This window comes from Lepidochelys olivacea (genome assembly GCF_965140295.1).
Source record: "Lepidochelys olivacea isolate rLepOli2 genome assembly, chromosome: 23".
Taxonomy (NCBI): Eukaryota; Metazoa; Chordata; order Testudines; family Cheloniidae; genus Lepidochelys; species Lepidochelys olivacea.
This window is the reverse complement of record NC_140433.1, coordinates 1,247,486-1,267,673: the sequence shown is the minus strand read 5'-3', so window position 1 is coordinate 1,267,673 and position 20,188 is coordinate 1,247,486. Positions and strand designations below refer to the sequence as shown.

Here is a 20,188-nt window from a genome sequence, read left to right as displayed (position 1 = left end):
GGAACAAGCTGGCCAGAAACGGAGTGGAAGGGACCGTTCTGGTGCAGCGAGGGCCTCGTCCCAGCCGAGCAGCAGAAGGATTCTCGGACGTGTCTAGGGGCCCTGCTGGCCTGAGGTCAGGGTGACGCTCTGGTTTGTGAGGTGTGTCTAGCAGCAGCATTCAGTGCTGCCACCAACCTCCTGTTACACCCCACTCCCGGCCACGGGACATTGACCCCTCGTCTGTGGGCCTGGCCCAGGGGGCTGGGTCCGGGCCGGGCAGGCAGGATGCCTGGGTTCTGCTCCCAGGCTCGTCACTGTCCGGCTGGGCGAGTCCCGTCCCCCCCAACCTGTGGTCTGGGAGCTCTTCGGGCAGGCACGGTCTCTGCCCATCCAATGGCCCCTGGCCTGGGACAGGGCGGTGCTATCGTAATACACCTAAGAGTGAAAGATCAGTACCTCCGGGGCCAGGTACTCCGGCGTCCCGCAGAAGGTTTTCATGGTGGCGCCGTCCGTTATGCCTTCCTTACAGAGCCCGAAGTCCGTGATCTTTATGTGGCCGTCTTTATCCAGCATCAGGTTCTCCAGCTGAAAGGCAGAGAGGGAGCGAGGGGGTCAAAGCTCCGGTTAATTCCGCTCGCTCGTCCACACAGAGCCGAGACTGTGAGCTCGATGGGGCGCAGTGGCTAGTCCGGGGCGGGCCAGGGAAGCATAAAGATGCCACCAGCAACATTAGGCCTGGGTAACGATCAACAGCAAGTCAATCCTCGTCAACCCCCGAGAGAGCACTGGGCCTGATGCGGCCTGCAAGGGATGCAGGCAGTTTGGCTGCATTCAGGAGCAGCCCAGAATCCCACCCTGAAGCCGGCTCTCCTCGTGGGCACAGCCTCTGGGCAGAAAGGCGAGCCAAGGGCAGATCATCCAGAACACGAGGTTAGGTAAAAGAGGAAGTTTTAAACTACCCTCTCCATGAATCAAGCGCTCACCAGGCCGTACTGGGGGCTGGGATGGAGCCCTGAGAAACGGGGCTGCTCGCGGCCAAGCCTCTGCTGAGTCCAGCCCTCAGAAGCAGGGACAGGAGCAAGGGGCCCTTGCCTCCTGTTCTCCAGACACCTTCCTGCAGTGACGAAATCCAGCCAGGGCACAGCGCTGCTGAGACACTCACCGGCTGCCTGCGTCTCACCGGCTGAGCCGAGCAAGGAGGGAACAGGGACCCAAGGGCGTAGAATTCAGTTTCATTTTTTAAAATGCAAGAGCCTGGTTCCCAAAGGCTCTGAGCACCGACCCCAGCTGCAGCCACAGGTGCGGAAGGCGGGAGCTAGCCAGAACCCGGGTGGACCGGCTGTTTGCCCTGACATTACCTTGATGTCCCTGTAGACCACGTCCCTGGAGTGCAGGTACTCCAGTGCGGACACTATCTCAGCACCATAGAAACGGGCCCGGTCCTCCGTGAACACGCGCTCTCTCGAAAGGTGGAAAAACAGCTGGAGGGAAGGAAAACGGAGCGGGGGCAGTAAGAGCCTGGAAGCAGCCAAACGAGGGCCGAGCGCTCTGGCAGCTGCGCCGGCGAGAACGCCGGCAGGTGGGTCCGACGCGCACTGCCCTGTACGTTGACAGCCCCCGAGGCGGGGAGAAGGCCCGGGGCAGGAGGGGGAGAACATACCCAGAGCCAGGCAGTTCAGAAAGGTTCCCTCAAAGACACTTGTGTTTCCCTTACCAAGGCCAGCAGGAATCCTGCTGGGGGCAGTCACAGCAGCAGGCCAGCTGGTGCCTGACAGCCGGGAACGCTGGCTGGGAGAGGCTGGTCAGTGCTGCGTAGCCACACCTGCCGCCCACCCCACGGGAGGTGGGTAACAATCCCCCCCCACCCCCCACAGTTGGGAGAATGTCGTTCTTACGGCCAGATGGCCAATCAGTGATGGCTGGGCAGGGAACCCAGGAGTCCTGACTAGCTGGGTCACAGCTCCTTACGGCAGGGCTCCTGCCAGGGGCCGGGGCTGACACTTCCCTGCAGCACAAGCTGCTGGTAAGACTGGAGAGCCCCCCAAGTGAGATAGATGATGGACAAGTTGAAATTCTGTCCTGCCGCAGAGGGGGGTAGGGGGGATCGGTCACAGACATGGGTCATCTTCCCGTTGACTCCTCTGCACCCCCCTACGCCCTCCTCCAGGCCCACAGGCCACCTCACCAGTGCGGGGGGCAGAACGGGCTCTTCTGCAGCTCCCACATCTCTCCCCTTCGCATTTCCAGCCTCAGACGTCTCCCCCTCCCCCAGTCCGTGCTGCTGTTTGATTTTCACTTGGGGACTAGGTAGCCGGGCAGCACCCAGCGCACCGTGCGGGCGGGACCCACCTCTCCTCCGTTGGCGTACTCCATCACGAAGCAGAGCCGGTCGTTGGTCTGAAAGGCATACTTCAGTGCCTGCAAGAGAGGGAGCGGCTGAGAAGAGGCAGGGGCCGGCTGCATGGCTCTGCGCTTCCCGAGACGGCAGAGGGACTACGGTGTGTCACTCCAGCTCCCGCGCCAGGGAAGGGCAGAGCTAGAATCCCGTCTCCCACGCCGAGCCTGCTGGCTGCTGCCGAGCGGCCCGCCCTGCGGCCTCCTGGATGAGTGAGCAAGTCCTGCCCAGCGCAGGGCTTCTCGGCTGCCAGCGCCAGCATGGGGCCAATGGCAGGAGCTGGGCACTCAGCACATTCATTGCCCAGTAGCCACTGCGCAGCCCTGGCTCGTGCTCCCTCCCAGGCTCAGCTGCCCTGGCGCCGACAAGCGAGAGATGAGCACTCTGCACCCGGACACCCAGCTCGGGGCGCCGTTTGAAGACCTGGAGCTTTGCCCTTCCCAGGGGCACTTGCTGCACTGCTGATGGAGGACACTGTGAGTCTGAAGGATCTTTCAGGTTTCAGCCGGCATGTAAGCAGCCCACTTCCCCGGCTGGCACAGCCGCCCTGCCCGCCCGGAGACCCCACGGGGACTTCCCCGGCTGGCACGGCCGCCCTGCCCGCCCGGAGACCCCACGGGGACTTCCCCGGCTGGCACGGCCGCCCTGCCCGCCCGGAGACCCACGGGGCGGATTTACCGTCAGGAAGGGATGCCTGCTGTTCTGCAGCACTCTGCTCTCTGTAACCGTGTGCGCCACCTCGTCCTGTGGGGAGACAGACACCGCAGGAGATCAGTCGTGCACTCAAAGCCAGCCGGCCACCCCACCGAGCCGCAGCCGCTGGCCTTCGAGCTGGCAGGTCTGGACCGGAATCCAGCCCTGGGGGGGCAGCATTCATGCCCGAGGGGAACAGTGGCCAAGGCACAATGCTCACCGCTGGCCAGCAAAGCGCTGGAGAACATGCTCAAGTCCCACTGAATTTTAAGTGAAGCAGGTGCTTTAAGTGTGTTGCTGACTCAGCACCCACAGTCCCCCCCACACATTTATTGCTCTACTCCTGAGGAACCCCAGCCATGTAGCAGCCCCCCTGGAGCCAGGTGCTGTACAAACCCCACACAGAAAGACAGCCCCCGCCCCAAGCAGCTTACAGCCGAAGGCGGATGGCAACGGGTGAACACATTCATTTCTAAGTCTTTGAAGCATAGGTGAGAATTTCTGCCCCTGCTCCCAGAGGCAAACACACACACACAGGAGAGAGACGGACCGCGAGCCACAAACGGCAGAGGATGATGTTACCTAACAGCATGCACAGCACACGCCTGCAGGTTTGGAATACACCTTGTTTCAGGCCCCCAAGCCCCTCCGCGCTGACCCTTCCCTCCCCGAACGGCCCCGCGTACCTTTGCGATGATGACTTCTTTCCGCAGGATCTTCATGGCGTAATAGCGCCCAGTGGCCTTTTCCCGCACCAGGATCACTTTGCCGAAGGTGCCTTTCCCCAAGAGTTTCAGGTAGTCGAAATCGTTCATGGTCTAGGGAGAAAGGCAGACGGGGGGAGGGTTAACGCTGCGGCATGGGATGGCTGGAAGGTGGGGAAATGCCGACCGACGAGCCTATCGAAAACCGAGGGGTTCTCCCGCCGGGGTAGCTAGTTCTAAAAACGGTTCCGGCCTGGGTAGAAGAACAGCATGAGGTCAAGACACCCAGCTATGGCCCACTCCAGCCCTCTGGCGCGCATGGGGGGCAGTTTCACCCTGGCAATTTAAACCATGGTCTTGTGTGCTTCTGTGCACAATGGCCAACCTCAAACACCACGACTCCCACTTCCCTGCGGAGCAGGCTCTTGTTCCAGACAAATATGCAATGTAGTGGCTAGGAGAGGGGCTTGCAGAAATCACAGGAAAAAGTCAATGGTTTCCCCCTCCCCATGGAAGAAGACCCCCAGGAGCTGACAGAAGATGACTGGCCAGAGAAAATGGAAGGGAACCGGTTTCAGACAAGTGCTGTGAACCACATGCAGCCCGGGGGGAAAGAAATCACAGTGCGTTTCTGTCGCAGGGGACGGGTGTCCTGAGAGATCAGCCCCTGTGAGGGACCTAGCTGGAGTGACTCGCCATCCCACCTCCCCAGGCTCTCAGAGAGCGCACTGGAGAACCTGGCCGGGAGACGTTAGCAGCTTGGAGCAAACGAATGAAAACAGGAACAGCGTCACGACGGCGAAGGTTCTGACCTTTCCCAGACTGCGACCTCACAGTACAGCCGAAACAAGGTTTGGGGTCCCCCACCTCCTTCCCATCCTGCCCCCCGAAACCACGACCCCCACCCCCGCTGAGAAACCTCAACACGCCAGCCGTCTTACTGCTTTCGCCCGGGTCTTGGTCACGGCCACTTCCATCTCCTCAGCCCCAGTGGTGTCGGTGGGAGAGCCGCATTTGTAATCCATCGTGTCTTCTTCGGGCTCTTGGTTCTTTAAGCTGTTGGCGACGGTCTGAATGGCGTGCATCCACTCCTCCCTGCGGTGAGCACAGGGGTCAGGACCGCAGCAGGGCCCAGGCAGCTGCACTGCTGCTTGCAGGGGGAGAACACGGCAGGAGCCGAGGGATGGACGGGTGCGTCAGCACCTCTGAGCAGGCCGGGTCTTGGCAGCTCGGATTCTGCGCTTCCTCCTCCCACAGCAGTGACCCCGGGTCCCAGCGCTGCCCTGACTGATTTCAGCCCGGGCCTCCTCACCCCCGGTTCGCACTCTGCCAGCGCGACCCATCAGCCTCACTTCGGAGCGGACCTTTGCAATTAGCACAAACACAAAACTTCCCACTTGTTCCGGTTGCAAGAGGCCCCTGGCGTGAGGACATGCTGTGCTCAGAGCAAGCAGCTCTTCTCACTGCTGCCTAGAGACCCCCTGGTCCCGAGGGGGACAGGGAGCCCCTGGGGACTAGCTGAGGAGAACTCAAGCGGTGAACACAGTGCACCACGATTCCCCCTCCGGCCGGGAGCCCCTGCCAGAGCCCAGCTTCGCTCACAAGGCTGAGCGGGAGCCAGGAAGCCACACAGGGCAGCCAGGCCAAACCAGTTAAGGGTGCCCACTCGGCCAGTGCCCGAGGGTCACCGAGCCATCAGTGGGGTTCCCCAGACGAAGCGCCTGCCGGTGGGGGTCGGTCTGTCAGATCAGCTGCTCAGCCTGCTTCAATTCCCCGCAACCTAGCGCCTCCTGGCACCCCTCACTCTGGTGCAAGGAGAGCGTCACACACCTGCTCTGCACTGCGGCCGATGGCCACGCATAACCAGGTCCCAGGTCAAAAGGCCTAATCCCACCCCCCACACACGAGGGGCAGGGGACCTGCTGTCCCAGCATGCAACGCTCCAAGGCAGGCCACGCCTGCGCCCCTCAGGCTCCTTGCTAGTTCCCGTGGCGGCTCCCATGACCTGGGCACCTCCACGCCAGCAGCTGGGCAGAGGGCGGGCGTGCATGGGGCCACCCCTACCAGCGCACCTGCTCGCTACCGCTCCATTCCCTTCCGTTCAATGGAGCCAGTGCACATGAGCTGCAGGTCCCATGCCTGTCCGGGTGGCAGCTGGCATTGCCTGACCTCGCCAGAGCTCCCAGGGCAGCAGAGGCTGCGGGGGCAAGGAGCTCACAGCCAGGCACCTCTAGCAGGGAGCTGGGACTCATGGGAGAAATTCCAGCCTGCCACGAAGGGGGTCTTTGCGGGGCCTGGGGTACAGAGAGCCAGACAGAGTTCCGTCTCCTCCCCTATAACAGCTAGGCACAGCCCACCTGGAGCCGGAGGCCCCTAGCTTGGCCTTCCAGGGGAGGATCACGTGAACGCTCCTGCCTGGCACCGAAATACTTCACATCCCCGTTCCCACCCTCTGTTCAGACCAGAGCTGTTCGGTGCCACGCCCAGCATGCAGGGAGTCCCTGATGTCGGTCTGCGGGGGTCTAGGGTGGACACACCCTTCTCCCTCTGCCCCCCTCTCCCCCTTGATGTGGGGAGAACATCTGCCTCTCAGCAGGTCTGGGAGGGCTGGCTGGCAGGTGGCTGCCAAGGAATCTGAAGACAAAGAGCTAAGTTCCCAGGGAGCCTGCCCCCCCAACCCGCCAGGCCCTGTGCTGCGTGGTGGCCTGGAGGAGGCGGGCGCCCCGTGACGCAGACAGGAGTGTGTGGAGCTGCACCTACCGCTCGTCGGGAGAGTCCACATGAAAGGTTCTTTCGATGACAGTCGTCCACTGCAAGCACCGAATGACGAAGGTGTTTGGCCGGGGGCGCTCCGTCTTCATCAGCTGGCATTCTGGGGGCAGAGGGGGAGTGGGTGTGGGCGGAGTGCAGGCTGCCCCGATTTCTGAGACCAGGTCCCCTTTGCTAACCTGGAACCTCCTGCACTGGCTCCCTGTTCAGCGCAGGATCCCATTAAAATCCCTACCCTGCATTTTTAAATGCCGCCTGTCGGCCTCACATGCAGCACCCGGGGCCTGGCGCCAGCCACCTCCCGGTGCCACCTCTGCAGGGTGCCAGCTTCCTTTCAAAGACGGCAGCCGGCAGCCCGTCCACACCAGGGCTCTCAACGGTGCTAACACTATGGGACTAAACCCGCACTAGTCCCACACACGAGTGTTGGACAGCCGGTTGCTATTCTCCCCCGAGCAACAGCAGGGCAGGCTGCCAGACAGCGCTCCGGGGCGGTCACCTCAGAGCCCCACAGCGAGAGAGGGGAACACAGCTGCTGGACAAGCCGTTCGCGGGGTACTAATGTCGGGCACCATGGCCCAAAGCTCCTGGAGACTGAACTCTCCTCTTGGCTTCAGAGGGGACATGGGCACCATGAGAAGGGGGACGTGCATCTGCTGGGGAGACACACGGACATGTCCCTGGGGGTCCCCCTGCACCTCCGGGTTTAGCCGGCAGACGCACCTGCGACCGAGAAGTTGTTCAGAGGTGGCAAGCTGTGATCAGACGTCTCGGGCCGCTCCTTGTAGCCGATGAAAGAGCCGTCGCTTTTCAGAAGGAAGTACCTGGGTCTCCATGTTTTAATGTACTCCCCTGGAACAAAACCGAATTATGCCTGGTGTTATTTCATGCCTCGCTCTGTCCCTTCGCTACAGAGCCTGCTTCAAACCAGCTCCCACCTCGACTTCGGCACCCGAGCCGCTGCCCTGCTCTCGGCAAGGCCCGGGCGCAGTAAAGAGCCAGCGAAGGGACAAACCACCGAATTTCACTGGAGACGCTCCAGAGACTCAAAGGCCCACAGTGCTCTCAGCTCCCCACAGCCACTTTGGGGCTTTAGCGGCAAGAGGCTCACACAGAGCCAAGGACACTGAGACTGCGGCACTGGGCCTCCCAAGGGTGGGAGTGGTTCCGCGCCGGCCACGCTGGGCCAACACTTGAGACAGATCCTTAGTGATGAAATGAGGGTCCTTTAAGGTATTTCAGGGTTAACCTCTGGGGAACCTCCACACACCTGCTTTTTCCTTTGGGGCCCCTGTGAATCCCAGTAAGGCAGGTAAACAGTCTTATTTCCCAGGGAAGCCCACCCAAAGGCAGGCTAGTGAAGCGACCTGCCGAAGGCTCACAGAGGGAGAGTGGTGAAGCTGGGAACAGACCCAGGAGTTCTGGCTCCCAGGTCCCTTCCCGAACATTAGCCGATACGTTAGCTCAAGCGGCAGCCATGGCCAAAAGCGGCCGGCTCTGTGGCTGTTTTAAGGGATGTGGCTTCACACAGTTAGCCTCAGCCCCTGGTCCTGGCACACCATGCCACGTACAGAAATAGCACTGAATCCTGACCCCCTGCTCTCTCCCTGGCAGAGAGGAGACATTTGCTAGACCCAGAAGCCCTGGGCACGCCACTGGAATAATGGGAGCCAGCCAGGATGTGTCCGAGCTGCAGGGCTTCCAGCGCCTGCTCCCGAAAGTGCTCAGCAACCAAGGAAAACACAGGCCCACCTTCCGCGTCTCTATAAATAACCCCCTGCGCAGCTGCTGCACGGCCCCTGCACTCTAGGACGCTAAAAATAAAAGCGACCGCTGGCCTGGGGTCCTCGCGCAGAGCCACCCAGGAGGGGAGGGCAGAGATGCTGGCCTGGAGGACATGCCTGGCAGCTCCAGGAGCGAAGCCATGCCAGCCCCACTTCTCCAGCCCCTGCTCCGGGGTGCGAGGGACGCCAGCAAGCCCTGCTCCGGGCACATGCTGAGACACTTACCATGGGTCTCAGAGATAATCTTTTGTCCGCGCTGGCCAGGGAAACGGGCAAACTGGGCCTCAGCCTGACCACTGGCACACGGCTCTAACCGCGCTGCGACCAGGGCCCGGGACAGAGCTCCCTGCGCGTGCTGCAGTCAGACCGAGCCGAGGGCCTCTCCCAAGCCCACAGAAGCCAATGGAAAGACTCCTGCTCTCTTCGGCTCAGGCCCTAGCTTCAGAAAATGCAGCCCAGCCAGGCGAGGCACAGTCTGGGCCCAGCTCGGGCAGGGCTCCTGTCTGTCTGAGCGCCCTTCCACCCCACACTCCTCCGGGGCTCTGTGTGCTGCAGGGAAAGGGGAGGCTGGGCAGCTGAGTGACCACAGCCTTCCTTTTCTCCGGCAGCTGCAAGGGGCAATTGCCCATGGTGCCCCGAAGCCGAAAAGATGCCACTAAGCCAGGCACAGCCCTCAAACAGCTTCCCCTTCTCCACCAGGGAGCACAGAGCCTCTGCCCCGCGCTGCCTTCCTGCAGCCAGAGGCTGCACCTTCCTTTGGAGCCACCCCAATCCCTCAGCACAGCATGGCAAGGAATCGCCCCGGATCTGCCCATGGCAGAAGCTGCTCCGGAAGGAGACTTCCTGCCCGAGGCATGACGGAGAGGCTGGACAGGCCAGAAGGTCCGAGGAGAGGAGGCAGGACATTGGCCTGTCATTCAGTTGCAGTTACAGCTTGGCTTTCAGAGTGCTGGACGCCCCGTAGGGGCTGCCCACGGACAGCAAGGGGGGCAAGCTACCTGCTGTTGGAGTCAGCGGGTCAGAGGAGAGCTGCAGGAGCCCTGCTACCCTGGGCGAGCAGTCTCTGCACTCTCCTCTTTCAGGATTACAGCAAGCTTATCTGCAGGGCTCAGAAAAGGCTTGCAGCCGCTGAAAGCCGCGATGCAAACAGCTAGGGCTTGGGTTCACAGACAAGTTGCAACAGTTCAAAAACCAGATTAGTTCAGCAAGTACAAATACCTGCGTAGCCACACTTACATCGGTTTAAAACAATTCACAGTGCAAACTAAACCAGCATAGGCCAGTTTAAACCCTATCAGAGTGTCCACACACAAAGCTGCACCGGTTTAAAATCCCACCTTTAGTTAGGCTGGTGTGATTGTGTGCCCCCAACACGCACCACCTTCGGGTGGGATCCTTACCTCTCTTGTGCAGCCAGCCCTCTTTGACGACTGACACTTCATTCATGTTGGTGCCCCAGCTCCCAGCCACCTCTGCAGGGCAGGACAAGGAACCAGGGTAACGCTGCCCGCTGCAGGACAAGCTGTGGGCGCAGTGAGCGTCTGTAGAAGAAAAGAGGCCATTTGCCATCGCAGAATTCACTGGATGTCCAGACAAAGCTGTGGATGGAGCTCCCACGAACGCCACCACTAAAGATCCAGTGTCGCTCGCCACGGGGACCGAATCCGCCCCCCTCCACCCACAGGACTGAGCACACGGCAGCGAGAGTCTTCACACCAGCGCCTGCCCCTGTGAGCTTACAAACCAAACCAAGAAGGCAGACGGGGGGGTGTGGGGGGGTGATCGGAGATGCCCTTCCTCTGGTCCCCCAGTGCCCTCTTCTCCGCGCCGTGCACAGACACAGCTCTCCCGTGAAGACAGAAAGGCAGTATCAGTAGGAAACCGCCCCACTGGGTATCATTAAAAACTCCCCCGCTACATGGATGTGGTCTCCATGTGGTCTCCGTAAACACAGGCCCCGGGATCAGAGCCCTGTTTGCAGGGAGAGCCCAGCTACCTGCTCAGGCAGCCAGCGAGGTGTTTACCTCTGTTTCCAGCGACCCTTATCTCCCCGCAGCACCATGTGCTACCATCACAGGTGATCAAAAGCCTTGGAGATAAGAGGCACTAATCGCACATGCTCAGATCAAAGACGCTGGCGGGGAAAACACACACGCTCCACAGGCAAGAGCCCTTACAAAACAAACAGCTGGAGAAAAATTAATCCACGTCACCTGACAGGACTTGCGGGGCGGCAGGCCGGAGCAGCAGCTGACGGGCAGAGAGGGGGCGGCTGGAGGCGGCAGGGCTAGGGATAGTCTTGGAACCCCACGGGGCCCACGCTGGACAGGTGAGGCTGTGGCTGGCACAGAGCCAGGACCGTTGCCCGAGAGCGCTTGCCATCACTTCCGCTCGGGCGCGGAGGAGTGTCCGTTGTGCAGGCTGGTCAGGAAAACTCCTGCTGGCAACCGGGTTGAACCACCCCAGCGCTGATTCCAGGTCCAGGCCTCTGCACTGCTCCCCAAGGGGGAGCTCGGGGCTCACCCAGCCCAGGGTTTGACACCTTTGCCGACAGCACCCCTTGCCAAGCCCTCCCCCTCTCGAGCGCAGCCCGGCTCTGGGAACAGACCACTAGTGACGGTGCGCGAGGAGCGCCAAGTGCCGGGAGTTGCCAGGCCGCTCGGCACGCCTGCTGGATCTATTGTCATTCCAGCAAGCCCAGGAGCCCTGCAGCGCCCGGCCCCAGTGCCAGGGCCCCGCACTGCAGGAGCTCGGCTATTAGGATCAGCGCGCTCGGCCGGGGAGCCGCTCGCTCCACGATGGAGTGGCGAGGCAGGGAAATCAGGGTGCTCCAGGAGAGGCAGCTGTACCACTCGAACCCGCGAAAGGGCGCTTCCCTAGGCCAGGCTGGAGCCCGGCGCGGTGTAGGGTCACGAGACCCGCGCAGGAAGGTAAAAATGTACAGGCACAGCGCCGGGCTTCCACGGCCCAGCAACAGCACCACCGGCTCCTGGGTCTCCAGTCACTTTGGGCCTGGGCCTGCCTCCCCATGCCATGCCCTGGACATGCCTTTTCAACTCAGCACGACACCGGGCTGGTGGAGCAGAGGGACCCTCTCCCCCCACATCAGCGATCAAAGCGTGACAGGCTCCCTCGCCCCGGACTAGCTACTTCGGTTGAGTGACCACGCAGCGTGAGCCGCCAAAGCCGGGGAGTTCACACACTCCGCTTCAGTCCTAGCTCCGCCCAAGCTAGCAGCCCCGGCAAACAGCAGGACTGAAGTAGGAAAAGTACGCTCCATGGTCATCGGAAGGACAGGACTAGAATGAACAGAGACAAGGGTTGAAATAAAACTTCAGGTCACTAGAAAGGCGGCTATCCCAGTGTTGCAGGGTGTAAAGCTGCCCCATCTACCCTGGCTATTTCTGGTGCCCTCGCATATCCGTGCTTTCCTGGAACCACTCAGGAATGGCCAATCACAGAACACCCCGCTAATTTTCAACACCCGCTGTGCTGCTCACTGTCCCCTTTCCTTACAACTCAGCTGCTCCTCATACGGGCCTCGCCATCCGGCTTCTCCCACGTCCCTGCTGCCATTTGGGGACGGGAAATTGCAGAGGGAAGTTCATGTGGAGACGCGAAGGGTGAAACGTCACGCCGCTGGCGGTCTGCTTTGGTTCCAGGGCCGCCTGAATAGGAGCAAGTGGAGCCAGGACAGGGCCCCAGAAAGCTCCAGCCCATTCAGCAGAAGAGGTCAGATCGCCTGCCAAGAGTTCCTTGGTGTTGAAGACCTGTTGGAGCTCGGGCATGCTGCCCCCTAGCCAGCTCTCCTATTCAACTCGAGTGCCCGCCAGTGCGCACCCCTCTCGGGAACTGGGGTTCCTCACTCGTGCCCTATCACAGACATGCGTCGCCCGCTCTCTGCTGGCCGGGCTGAAGAAGGGATCCTACTTGCCCTGTTTTCCTCGGAGATCTGACCAGCCCAGACGCTTGGCCAGAGCTCTCTGCTCCCATCTCTGCAGCCTGTCCTCCCGCTCGGGAGCAAAGCCCACACATCTGGACTCGCCCAAACAGCCACTGGGGTAACTGAGGTTGGAGACCAGGGGACCAAAGCTCGCCCCGTAAGACCAAACTGGCAAATGCCCAAGAGGCAACGTGTAATATTGCGACCCAATGCCAGGCCAGCCTGTGGGCGTACGGGCGGCTGCGCCCATTTGGAAATACCCGACAGGCACTTCAGCAATATTTAGCCCGAGGCAATCACAGGGGCTTTTCAAACAGATCTGCCAAACTCCTGAGTGAGGCACCCTGGACACAGGCAAAGAGAGCAGGAGACATGCCAGCGCGTTTGGGAAGGGATTGGCCTAAGGCCTGAGCGGGCGGCAGCCAAAGGGCCGGACTCCAGCACTTCAAGCTTCCAGTTCGATGCGCTGACTGTCCCCCGGTTTTACAGAACGGAACGTCAGAGAATTATGGTCCACACACCAGCAGACAGCGAGCGGGCCGGGCGCGGGCTGCATGCGGCCACAGAAATGCCACACTTCTCCCTGCGTGCTCCAGGCCTGAGCTAAATAAACCCTGCACAAATAAGGCGATTTAATCTACATGTATTTTCATTGGCAAAACTGAACAGAAACAAGACTGGGAGAAAGACGACATCACTCTGACCCCAGCAGACAAGTTTATACAGAACTATGATTGCAATCCTAGCTAACAAACAAAGCCAGCGTTGCAACTGGATTTCACTCATTTACATAACAGTGCTAAAGGTCCAGCAATAACAGCATCTTCCCGTCTTGTGACCTGTGGCACAGAGGGCCCTGTCTCGGCATAAGACAAGAGAGAGAAGCCACTGCAGCTGCTGACCCCAGATGCTCCCACGCAGCGCAAGTGTGAGGCTGCGAACGCATACCCGGGTCTTCCTCCCGCACAAGGCGAAAGGTATTTGCAATAGGCTAGAACGCAGGCGAATGGACGGCAGCTGGAAAGACAGAGCCATGTGATTAGGGGACAGCAAACAAAGTGAACCTGGTGGCATATGGAGAGAATCGATTTCCAAAAGGAACCATCCCCTTGCCCAGATGACTTCAGAGGATCCTGTTGGCACCAGAACGTAACCCTTTCCCTGAGTGACCTCGTTAGAGGCGTCCTGTCGGTCTGCGAGAAACCCCCCGGGGAATAGTTTATAATGAACAATATGTGGGTGAAACAGGCCAGACCAACAGCCCGGTGGCTTACTGCACCCTTGGCAGAAGAACTGACTTCCTGGAAGCGCCCATTCGCGCCTCTTGTTTTCCCCACCAACGACTTCTTTGGAGCTTGGCAGAGAGGTGGCGTCAAGCCCACAGCCTGGCTGGGCTCGCTTTGATTTAATAAGAACCCCTAGCTTTTCATCCAGAGAGCTCAAAGCTCTTTACAAAGAAGGAAAGTAGCATCATCCCTGTTCGTAGAGGGGAAACTGAGGCACGGGGACAGGAAGTGGCTCGCCCACAGTGATGCAGTGGGCCAACGGCAGAGCTAGAACAGGACCCAGGTCTGCTGAGTCCCAGTCCAGAGCTCCACGCAGCCCTCCTCTTAAATTCCACTAGCAGCGCCGGTCAGACGAACGGCAAACGTGGATCCTCACCTACCAGTAACATGCCCTTCACCTGGCCATCTCCAAGCACAGGAGGTAACATTACCTCCATCCCAGGGCCGCAGGCCAAGGCAAGGAGAGGCTAAAAAACAATGTTCCTCCGAGAAGAGCCTGGAGCCCAGGACTGAGCAAACGTTGTGGCTCTAGCTAGAGACAAGATGCAGTTCCAGCATAAGCGTAAATCTTAGCAGATTAACCACCATATTATCAAGGGCTGGAATTTCTGTAGGGTCCCACAGGTTCTCAGAGTGGCCACAAAGCCTGCAAACTGCCAGCTGGCGCGGGTACACCCGCCAAGAGAAACCATTTGGGGAATGCCAACAATTCTGAGGAGTTGGGAGCGATTCTGAGCCCGCAGGTGGAAAGCACTGTGGGACACGGCACAACGGTGAGGATCCACCTTCCAACGAACATCATATGCCTTTAACAGTGACTAGATCACCTGTATTTGTGACTGCCGCATGCTCAGACCAAGCTGGAGCCAAGAGAACAGCAGAGACAGACCAGACCTTTGCAGATAAACCATGGCTGGCTCTGACCCAGAGGGAGAAAACTAACCCTTTCTCCAGCTGTCTTCGGTGTAAGGCCACGGGGTCTGGGAATGCCCCCACCAGATGACACAGGGTAAGGTTTTCAGACGGGTCAAAGTCACTTATGAGCCAAAGCCCCACTGACCTTCCTGCTGGCTCCTCACTCATTTAGATGCTTCTGAAACGTCTCCCCCAAAGTCTCTTCCCTGAGGAGTTTGCAATCTAAGAGCGGCTCGGATCGACCCGTCACCTGACCCGTCCTCACCGCTCCGCAATAAGTGCCATCAAAGCCCAGGGTTCCACACACGCTCCTCAGGGACAGAACAAGCAGTGGAAAGTGTCGACATCCGGCAGCATCCTGAGAGCGGAGCTGATCAGCTTACCCATGGGGAGCATTACGCCCCTTAGCACAAGAAATGCTCGAGGCATTTGGATCCACCCTGGGATTCGGTGACTTTACTGGGCAGCCACATGCAATGGGAGAGAGCAAAGTGATGTCCGGGCAGGCAGCGTCCCTGCTCAGACGCGCCAGCTCTCGCCTGCCAGGACCGCGGTGAGAGTGACCCTGCGACCTTTAGAAGTAAGTGAGGAGAAGCCAGGCAGCACGAGCCTTGGAGCCTCAGGGGATGCGATCACTTCACGGTGGCCACTTCTTCAGACTCCGAACTCAGCGCTGGCCGGGGTTGGCGGGCTCCTGCAGGAGAGCAGGTGAGGAGCCTTTCACCTGGAGGTCACCAGCTGGAAACTGAGTGAGCTCAGCAGCAGCCAGGCCGGCACCGCCATCCAATGGCAGGCTGACAGGCCCCCCCACCCCAGAGGGCCAGACTTGCCAGTCACCTCCTGGAGCGGGGAAGGGCTAAACGGGCTGCAGAACCTGAGCTCCTCCTGTCCTTCTCTCTCACTCACACACACCCAGCTCTGACCAGCAGATCTCAGAGCGCTTTGGGGGACCCCATCCCGGTGCATGCGTAAGCTTCTCCCTGCTACTACAAGGGCTGTATCCTGGAGATTTTGGGCCCCAGGAGGGTCGATCCAGCACCTTCCATTATCCCTCTGCTCACTTTCACTAGATCAGCTTCCCCTGGCACCCCCAGTTCCTTGCCGGGGAACAGCCAGAGCCCAACGGTGGTTACAGTGCCACCAGAGATGCCTGGAGTCTTAAGCTGAAAATCCGTCTCGGGGTAGAAGGACTGCCCTCCCTACCCAATCCCTGAGAAAGCCAGGCTGGCTCGTGGCACTAGGTGTAGCTCGCCAGAACCAGCACGTGACACTGCTGAGTGAGAGCTCCGCTTCGGGGCCTGCCTTCTGGGTGATCGTAAGTTTCCCTGCTGGCCTGGAGATAGGAATGGGCCAGGTGTGAAAGGACGGCTCTTCTGAGAAGGTTCGCTGCAGCTGCATGACGGAAGGAGCGCCCAGTGGTTAGCACATTAGTCGGGGACTTGGCAGAGCCAGCTTCAAGTCCCTGCTAAGACGCTGTCTTCCTGTCTGACCTCAGCGCACCAGGGTCTCCGTTATTCAGCTGCTTCCCAGGCCCAGTGGGAGAAAAACCCATCTATTAAAGATGGCGAGTTGCAGACTTGCTGGGGCCCCGGGGCCATGTGAGAACACCAGAGAGAGGCAAGGGACAGCAAACAGACAGATGCAGCAGGGACTGGCCTATCGATTTTCTGACTGAGCCTTCAGTACTTTAGACCCTTGCTCTGAATGCTCAGTCCGGCAGGTCACAGGTGCCCGGGTCGGCGTGCATGGACAGCACCTGTCTCCGCAGAGCCCTGCCCTCCGGCAGAGATTCTGCACAGGACTGGAATGCAAACAGCATAGGTTTGGGGCTGGGGCACTAGGCCTTGCGGGCACGCCCACAGAAAGCTTGGTTCACTGGAAATAAAGCCGTTGCTTCAGCGACTTTGAGGCTGGAGGAACCATTAAATTGAAGAGTCTGACCTCTCGCTCAGTGCAGGCCAGAAAACTGCCCCCAGGCATCCCCGCTTCCAGCTGGTTGAGCGGGAGCAGATCTAAATGAGCAGGATTTTCGATACTGCCTCTCTGTGCATTTTCCGAGCTAAGGCCCAGGAGTCCAGAGCATCATCCCCTTGGGGAGGTCGGCTCTTCACTCGGGGCCTCAGTTTCTGTCAAACGGGACTTACGTTAGGAACCTAACCTCCCTGAGCAGCACTGGAAGGGTTAAATACTTGCAAAGTGCTCTGAGATCCTCAGCTAAAAGTAAAATATATTCCATATTCATGGAGAACAGGTCCATCAATGGTTACAAGCCAAGAGGGTTAGAGACAACCCCACGCTCTGGGAGGACCTAAAGCTCTGAGGGCCAGAAGCTGGGACTGGACGCCAGGGGATGGATCACTCGATAATTGCCCTGTTCTGTTCATTCCCTCTGAAGCATCTGGCACTGGATTGATTGGTGGCTTTAATGTCAGAGGTGGGGCGGGAATCAGCTCCCAGCAGCAAAGGGCTAATACTCGGTGGTGCAAGGCGAGATCTCGAAGAGAGACTGACATGCAGTGCTCTACAAAGAGGGGCCAGTGGAGCAGCTCAGATGCAGACAGGTCTGCTACAGACTAGCCAGAAGGGGTCTCTGCTCGGTACCGTCCCACCGGGGCACTGTGGGGAGTGATGCTGCCGCTCAGACGCAGCTCTGGTCCGCCCCCCTAACCCCGTCCCCACCCCAGAGGGGGGCAGGGAGGCCAGCCTGTTGACTAGCTGGCTGTGAGACTCAGCTAAGTACACACTAGGTTGTTTACTCCTTTCAGGATGTGCAGAACGGGGAGAAGCAGAGGAGTGGCTAGGATGGAAGTGTATAAAGCAAAGCTCCCCGGCAGAGAACAGTCCTAACCTGTCGGGACCCACAAGAGACCCCAGGCTCCCTGCAGAACCTTGGGGTGGCATCCCGTGCCAGGGGAGCGTAAGCGTCCCTGGGAAACAATGCCCCTTCTCTTCTCAGGCACCCGCCCAGCCTGTCTGCGGATTGGCACAGCCCCTCCCCAGGTTTACGTTTGCCAGACACTGGAACAAAAGGCTCAGTAAACATTAGCTATTCCACTTGGTTGTCTGACATCTGACATCCTTCGGCAAACCGCTCCGGTGGCTCAAGAACTACAAACAAGTGCTTATTGCATCCGATCAAATGCACTTATACACCATGGATTTGGCTTGCTGGGCCACACCGACGTCCCAGCGGGAGCAGGGAGATCATCCGTACCGTTCCGGTACACAGCAGAGTAGAGGGATGGGCGAGCCACGTACACTGGGGCACAACCCCCCGAAAGACCCAACAAGTATCTCCACCAATCCACACAGCGAGGGATGAGTTTTACCCTGTGCGCGCGCGAGACGGTTCAGTTCACCACACGTCACCACATCCTGTATTTCTGCCGAGTCTAGTATTTTGGCTGGTCAAACATCAACAAGAGAAAAGGAGGCCCCCGAAGTAAGAGAAAACCACATGTGCCGGGGTGACAGAGCTCCAGCCCCAATGTGGCCTTGATTTCACCTTTGAGATACGTGTAACGGGCTGCGTTCACCTGTGTCAAAAGATGCCTGGTGGGGGGGACGAGGGGGTTCCCAGTGACTCATTGCTGGAAAACAAGCTAGAGGGAAATAACACACATCTACAGCTTCTCCACTGAACATGCAGCTCCTCCCGCCTCGGTGCGCTCCCCGCTGCGCCGGCTAGTCTGGCAGACTACGATTTCCCGGAGAACCTAGGTTATTAGCCATGACTTTGGCACTAGGCATGGCATCGTTCAGTCGGGGTGTCTCACTGGCACTACGATCGCACGGCCAAGTCTCAGAGGGGCACTGTACTCATTGTCCCAAAGCACCTACAATCCAAACAGACAAAACAGAAGCAAGATCACGACCCCCCCCCCCAGTTGCCAGAGGGAGAAGTGAGGACCAGAGGTTTGAGTGACGTGGGAAGAGCACGGCAGAGTGACAGATGAACCTGCATTTCATTCTGTAGCCAAGTTTTTTTAAAAAAACAACATGTTTTATGTAGGGGCCACATCCGATCTGAGAGTCAGGACTCCTGTGTTCTATTTCTAAAACCACTACTGGCTTTGGCAAGTCACTGCACCTCCATGCCTCTCTTTCTCCAGCCGTAAAATGGGGATAGCAATTTCCCAAGCTCAGAGGGATTACAAAGTCTCAAGTCAGCCTGGAACAAAGTGCAGGATCGTGGCTTTCAATATCTCAAAAGCACCAGGCTCCTGACATGAAAGGTGCAAAGGAAATTTTAACTGTCGTGTTGCTTGACTTAACACTCAAGCTGTACCAAACTCATGAGCCCAGTGGATTTTTTTTTTTAACAGTAAGATAAAGGATAAACAGCCCTGCCAGCACAAAGCATTCTAAAACCTTGAGAAAGGCCCACCAAAAATCATGGAATTGGTTTAAGTTACACAAGTATACAAAATAACAGACATTGGGTTATTTTGATTTGCTTTCTGGGTCACGTTTTCAAGTGCTTCTCCACAGCCACAAGGGCTAGGAACTTATTTTAGTTTAAATGAAGGCCAAGATAATCACCAAATCTTGACTCCAGGAGCTGGGGATTGATGGAACATGGCAAACCTCACAAGAGTTGGCAGCACTGTATGAGAACCCCACACCTTATGGAGACTTCACTACTCCCCAGCGCTGAGTAGGGCTGTTACAGGCACCGCGTGCTGTTCATGGTAATACAGCCAACACGAGATAGAGGTAAACGCCAGCACACGGCCCGGGACAAGCAGAATCTGAGCCTTCCATTCCATCACTGAGCTCCATCAAACATCACTTCCTGGAAGCCTGAAACAAAAATCTTTCATACTTTCATTTTGTAACCCCCCCCCGAAAAACCACAGACTAACCCAAGGGAAGAAAAAAACAACAACAGGCCACACTACAGGTTCCCCGGAGGTCCCGATTAACACCTTGCAGAACTGAAAGCCACACTGACTGATGGCTTGTCTGGATGTCACCAAAGCACCGACACTGAGCGTGATCATGAACAGCAGCTTCGAGCGAGACCAGGACGCGCATGCTTCCCCTTCCTCTGTCACGAATCTGAGCATTAGCATCACGACCAGGGAACTAGGAGACAAAGCAATTCCTGCAGCACACCTCCAGAAAGTATACATGCGCCATTTCCAACAGAAATCTGAGCTGCAGACAAAGGGCAGATTTAAGAAACGCTTTAGACATACATATTAATCACCCCATTTATATGGATGGGATAACTGATGAAGAGATCAAGTGACCTGACAAATTCATAGGAAGAGTTAGGCCTTGTATCTTCAAAGTTGCTTCAGTTTAAAAGCATGATTTTAAACTGGTCCCATTAAATTGATGTGAACTCCAGTGTGGACATTCTTAATTAGATTTAAACCCGGTTTATACAGATTTTGCTTAACTCTATTCCTAAAAATCGAAACAAGCAGAGTTTAAGAGTGTTTACAGAGGGGTTTGCACCCCAGTTCAAAGTCAAAGTGGGGCAACTCTGATACCAGACAAGGCTGCAGAGTCAAAGCCAGCCTTTGAACTTCAGAGTTCACAGCTCTTGGCTCTAGGTTTGCTTCACCACATCATGCATCCAATTAAGGAAAATATATAAATCTGCCTCTGCCAGACAGATTGCAGGGATGGGTGCAGACATGTGCAAAAGCCCGATGGAATCCATGTCAAGCCGTATGCAGGGGCCAGGGAGGATTTCTGTCTCAGAA

General features: G+C 58.2%; 1 protein-coding gene across 3 annotated transcripts in view; it reads right to left on the bottom strand.

Annotated features, from left to right (window-relative positions):
* Positions 1 to 20,188, bottom strand: part of AKT2 (AKT serine/threonine kinase 2) — a 32,903-nt gene that overhangs the window by 6,921 nt on the left and 5,794 nt on the right. For 2 of the 3 annotated variants that reach the window (XM_084612623.1, XM_084612624.1), the window contains 9 exons: positions 9,728 to 9,868; positions 7,267 to 7,395; positions 6,535 to 6,646; positions 4,716 to 4,869; positions 3,757 to 3,888; positions 3,056 to 3,121; positions 2,332 to 2,400; positions 1,341 to 1,463; positions 439 to 567 (listed from right to left, as the gene is read on the bottom strand). In XM_084612623.1, coding sequence (XP_084468749.1) covers positions 439 to 567; positions 1,341 to 1,463; positions 2,332 to 2,400; positions 3,056 to 3,121; positions 3,757 to 3,888; positions 4,716 to 4,869; positions 6,535 to 6,646; positions 7,267 to 7,395; positions 9,728 to 9,773 — 960 coding nt within the window. In that variant the 5' untranslated portion in view covers positions 9,774 to 9,868. Of the gene's footprint in view, positions 1 to 438; positions 568 to 1,340; positions 1,464 to 2,331; positions 2,401 to 3,055; positions 3,122 to 3,756; positions 3,889 to 4,715; positions 4,870 to 6,534; positions 6,647 to 7,266; positions 7,396 to 9,727; positions 9,869 to 10,540; positions 12,835 to 20,188 lie in introns of those variants that run through there. The other variant, XM_084612622.1, reaches the window with a different exon arrangement.